Source organism: Chaetura pelagica, unplaced genomic scaffold, assembly GCF_000747805.2.
Source record: "Chaetura pelagica isolate M959 unplaced genomic scaffold, ChaPel_1.0 scaffold42, whole genome shotgun sequence".
Taxonomy (NCBI): domain Eukaryota; kingdom Metazoa; phylum Chordata; class Aves; order Apodiformes; family Apodidae; genus Chaetura; species Chaetura pelagica.
The window spans coordinates 23422-24337 of record NW_009952575.1 but is presented as its reverse complement, the minus strand read 5'-3'; the positions used below and the strand labels follow the sequence as shown (position 1 = coordinate 24337).

Below are 916 nucleotides of genomic sequence, written 5' to 3'. Positions count from 1 at the left end.
CACAGAGTGCAAAAGGTCTCAATCCCCTGGTGTAGGAAACCGGGCAAGGAAGCAAGAGACCAGCACAGCTGAGCTGAGACCTGCTGGTCAAACTAAAAGGCAAGATGGACCTACACAGGCAGTGGAAGAGGGTATCCTGGGTAGGGTATAGGGATGCTGCCCAGTTATGCAGGTATGAGGTCAGGAAGGCCAAGGCACAGCCAGGACTGCACTTGGCAAGAGCTGTTAAGAAAAACAAGAAGGGCTTCTACAGGTACGTAAAACAGGAAAGGAAGGTTATAGAAAGCGTAACCCCCCCTGATGAGCCACAATGGTGAAATGGTAACAACAGACCAGGAGAAGGCTGAGGTTCTCAACAACTTTTTTGCCTCAGACTTCACTGGCAACCGCTCTCCTCACAACTCTCATGTTGATGGCCCACAGGATGGGAACCAGAGAGACAAAGACTCCCCCCAGTGCAGGTGAAGATAAGGCTTGTGACCATCTAAGGAACCTGAAGATACACAAGTCCATGGGACCTGATGAGACACATCCCAGAGTCCTGAAGGAATTGGCGGATGTAGTTGCAAAACCACTGTCCATGATGTTTGAAAAGTCATGGCAGTCAGGTGAAGTCCCTGGTGACTGGATAAAAGGACATGTTATGCCCATATTTAAGAAGGGTAGAAGGGAGGACCCTGGGAATTACCGACCTATCAGCCTCACCTCTGTGCCTGAGAAGATCACAGAGCAGATCCTCGTAGAAGAGGATCCCATGCAGGGGAGCTGGAACTCAATGAACTTTAAGGTGCCTTCCAACTCCAAACATTCTGTGATTCTAACAACTCCTCAGCTAGTGCAGAGGGACTGTGAGGAGCAATGTGGTGCATCTTACAGTTCTGATAGTTTTGTCGGTAGGCTAAAATAAGCAGACACA

General features: G+C 49.2%; 1 protein-coding gene across 1 annotated transcript in view; it reads left to right on the top strand.

The window, feature by feature from the left end:
- Positions 1 to 583: 583 nt before the first annotated feature.
- Positions 584 to 916, top strand: part of CBWD1 (COBW domain containing 1) — a 21522-nt gene continuing 21189 nt past the window's right edge. The window contains exon 1 of the mRNA XM_009993617.1: positions 584 to 893. Within this exon, the coding sequence (XP_009991919.1) occupies positions 584 to 893 (310 nt within the window). The remainder of the gene's footprint in view (positions 894 to 916) is intronic.